This window comes from Penaeus japonicus, unplaced genomic scaffold, assembly GCF_977035675.1.
Source record: "Penaeus japonicus unplaced genomic scaffold, GWHDUDI00000001_assembly GWHDUDI00000001, whole genome shotgun sequence".
Lineage (NCBI taxonomy): Eukaryota > Metazoa > Arthropoda > Malacostraca > Decapoda > Penaeidae > Penaeus > Penaeus japonicus.
Window position 1 is genome coordinate 42,407,841 of NW_028234403.1, and position 2,500 is coordinate 42,410,340.

Genomic DNA, 2,500 nt, shown 5'->3' on the forward strand with positions numbered 1-2,500 from the left:
TTATGTTTTTTTTCTCAGTAATTATATTAATATATTTTAGAATTTGTGGATGATTTACATGTAGGCAGATACATACCAACCTTGGTTATTGTATAGCTTTTACATGTTTTAGATAAAATATTTTTTTTCAATCAGAATTGGACCAGTATAAGATCAAATAGTAGACAAAATGATTGTAGTAATTGCTCATTAGAATTTCATACCATAGGCACATGTTGAGCCAGAGCCAGAGCCAGAGCCTGAAATGGAGCCTGAAGAGCAGGATGAGGACATGGACCATGATGCTGAGTCTGACATAGATGCCCATGACGAGGAGGACCAGCAACCAGCCCAGAACTATGAGCCCATCCCCAGGTTGACCATTTCCATCCGTGGGAGGGGCAGAGGTCGAGGACGAGGCAGGATTGGTAGGTCCTGAGTGGCTTTGAATAAACAGGGGTTTATGAAGTTAAGAGGTAGTTGTGTGTAGGCAAATGGAGTGTGAATGATAATGAATGATGGTTGTTTTAAAAAATTACTTTGAATTTCAACTTTTCACCATAGTAATTCATTAATTTAGAAAGTTTTTGAGATTGTAGAGCATTTTGTAAAATAGGTTGGATATAGAATAACTAAATGAATTATATTGGTATATAACAAAATGAATTACCATGTCAACTTTATTGTATTGAGTAACGATTAGGTGAGACTAACAAGATTTCATGTCATAAATTGTCTGTTCACAGCCCAATTTAAGCATTTAATCATTTCCCTTTGTCATACAGTGCAAAGGAAAATTGTATATATTTTATACATACAATCTCTTGCTATATTACAGTTTATGCAAATATGATATGACAACCTTTTTTAGATTATCAGACATATACCTCCAGATTCAATATAAGCAGATATATGAAATTTATGTTTTGACTTGATACTTGTTTTGATTATCTGAACAGTATAATATATCAAATTCAGTCAATGCAAAGAGCACTTATAGTATGAGAAAGGCATTTGAACATTTTCCTTTTCCATACAGCTACCATTAAAAAGATTGGAGACCAGATTGTTGGGGAGCCACCTCGCAAGAGAGGAAGGCCTGGCCGAAAACCCATTACTGAGGTTATGGCTGAAGATGAACAGTCACTCTATTTTATTGTGAGAAATGGAAGAACAGCTTTAGCGGTATGTATTACTTGTCTCCTCTTTTCATATCTCTTTTCGTAATAGTATATATAGATTGATAGAGGTATAACTACTGTAGATAGATATATAGAGTAATAGAGAGATATAAAGATGGGACTTTATGGAAAAACAGGCATAATTGTTAAAGTGATTACAAATATATTGTTTGTGGTGGTTTATTTTTACAATAAAAGATCACTTTGAAAATTGCTATATCTTGTTGAATTAATTATTGTACATTTTTGGAATTTTTAGACTGGCTATTATCAGATTGATTTCTCTGCAAAAATAGAATAGATGACATAGACAAAAGCAGCCTTGTTTTCAAGTGATATAGAGATTCTATATAATTCTATTTATCTGATATTATAATAAAAATAAATCATTTCTAACCTATGACATCATATTGTTGGAATATTTCTGATACAACAGATGAAGTCCTATCACGTCATGAAGTTGTGCCATATACACACATAGTTCTATTTTTATATACGTGAGAATAGTGTAGGGGAACATCATTCTGAGAAGTTCAGAGTGGCCTCATGTATGGGGAAATCTGGCAGGAAGGTGTGCATACTAGCTATATTGTCAACATGAGTTGTATTAGGCAAATATCTGCCCAGTCATGAATGGGTTAAGACTCTGCTTTTACATGGGGTCATATTTTGAGTAGCAGAAAAGATTATATAGATGTAGTCTAATTCAGTTTTCATGAAAAATCAAAAAAAAATTGATTAGCTCTATACAACAAGAATGGAAATATCTTAGTTTATTTTTGATATATGCAATAATTTATGCAATTGATAGTGATTGGTTTGCACTTATTTTTAGGTTGCCTTCATATGCAGCATTATTTATCCCTATCATGTACTTCAAGAGTAAAAAGGATGATGTTTTATTTTATATTTTGTGAAAGTAGCCGTAATTTCAGGAACATAGAGATGGCAGTTAATTATAGAGTATTTATGAAAGACAGTGATTGGTTTGCACTTATTTTTAGGTTGCCTTCATATGCAGCATTATTTATCCCTACCATGTACTTCAAGAGTAAAAAGGATGATGCTTTATTTTATATTTTGTGAAAGTAGCTGTAATTTCAGGAACATAGAGATGACAGTTAATTAGGGAAGAGAGTATTTATGAAGGACAGCTTAGTTATGTGCAGTAGTTTATTTAGTTTGTGTTACTTATTCATTGAAAGTTTCAAAAATTGGCCTACTAATTTTGAGGTCTACCATTTTGTCTAATCCATCACCATTCAGGAAGTGTCCAGGAACATGCATTTGTATATGTATGTTTGTGTGGTCTTCTGTGTGAATAGATCTATCTAGACTAG

General features: G+C 32.7%; 1 protein-coding gene across 1 annotated transcript in view; it reads left to right on the top strand.

Moving 5' to 3' along the window:
• Positions 1-2,500, top strand: part of SA1 (stromal antigen) — a 30,679-nt gene that overhangs the window by 11,906 nt on the left and 16,273 nt on the right. Inside the window, exons 4-5 of the mRNA XM_043007316.2 lie at positions 209-407; positions 1,019-1,164. Of these exons, the coding sequence (XP_042863250.1) occupies positions 209-407; positions 1,019-1,164 (345 nt within the window). The remainder of the gene's footprint in view (positions 1-208; positions 408-1,018; positions 1,165-2,500) is intronic.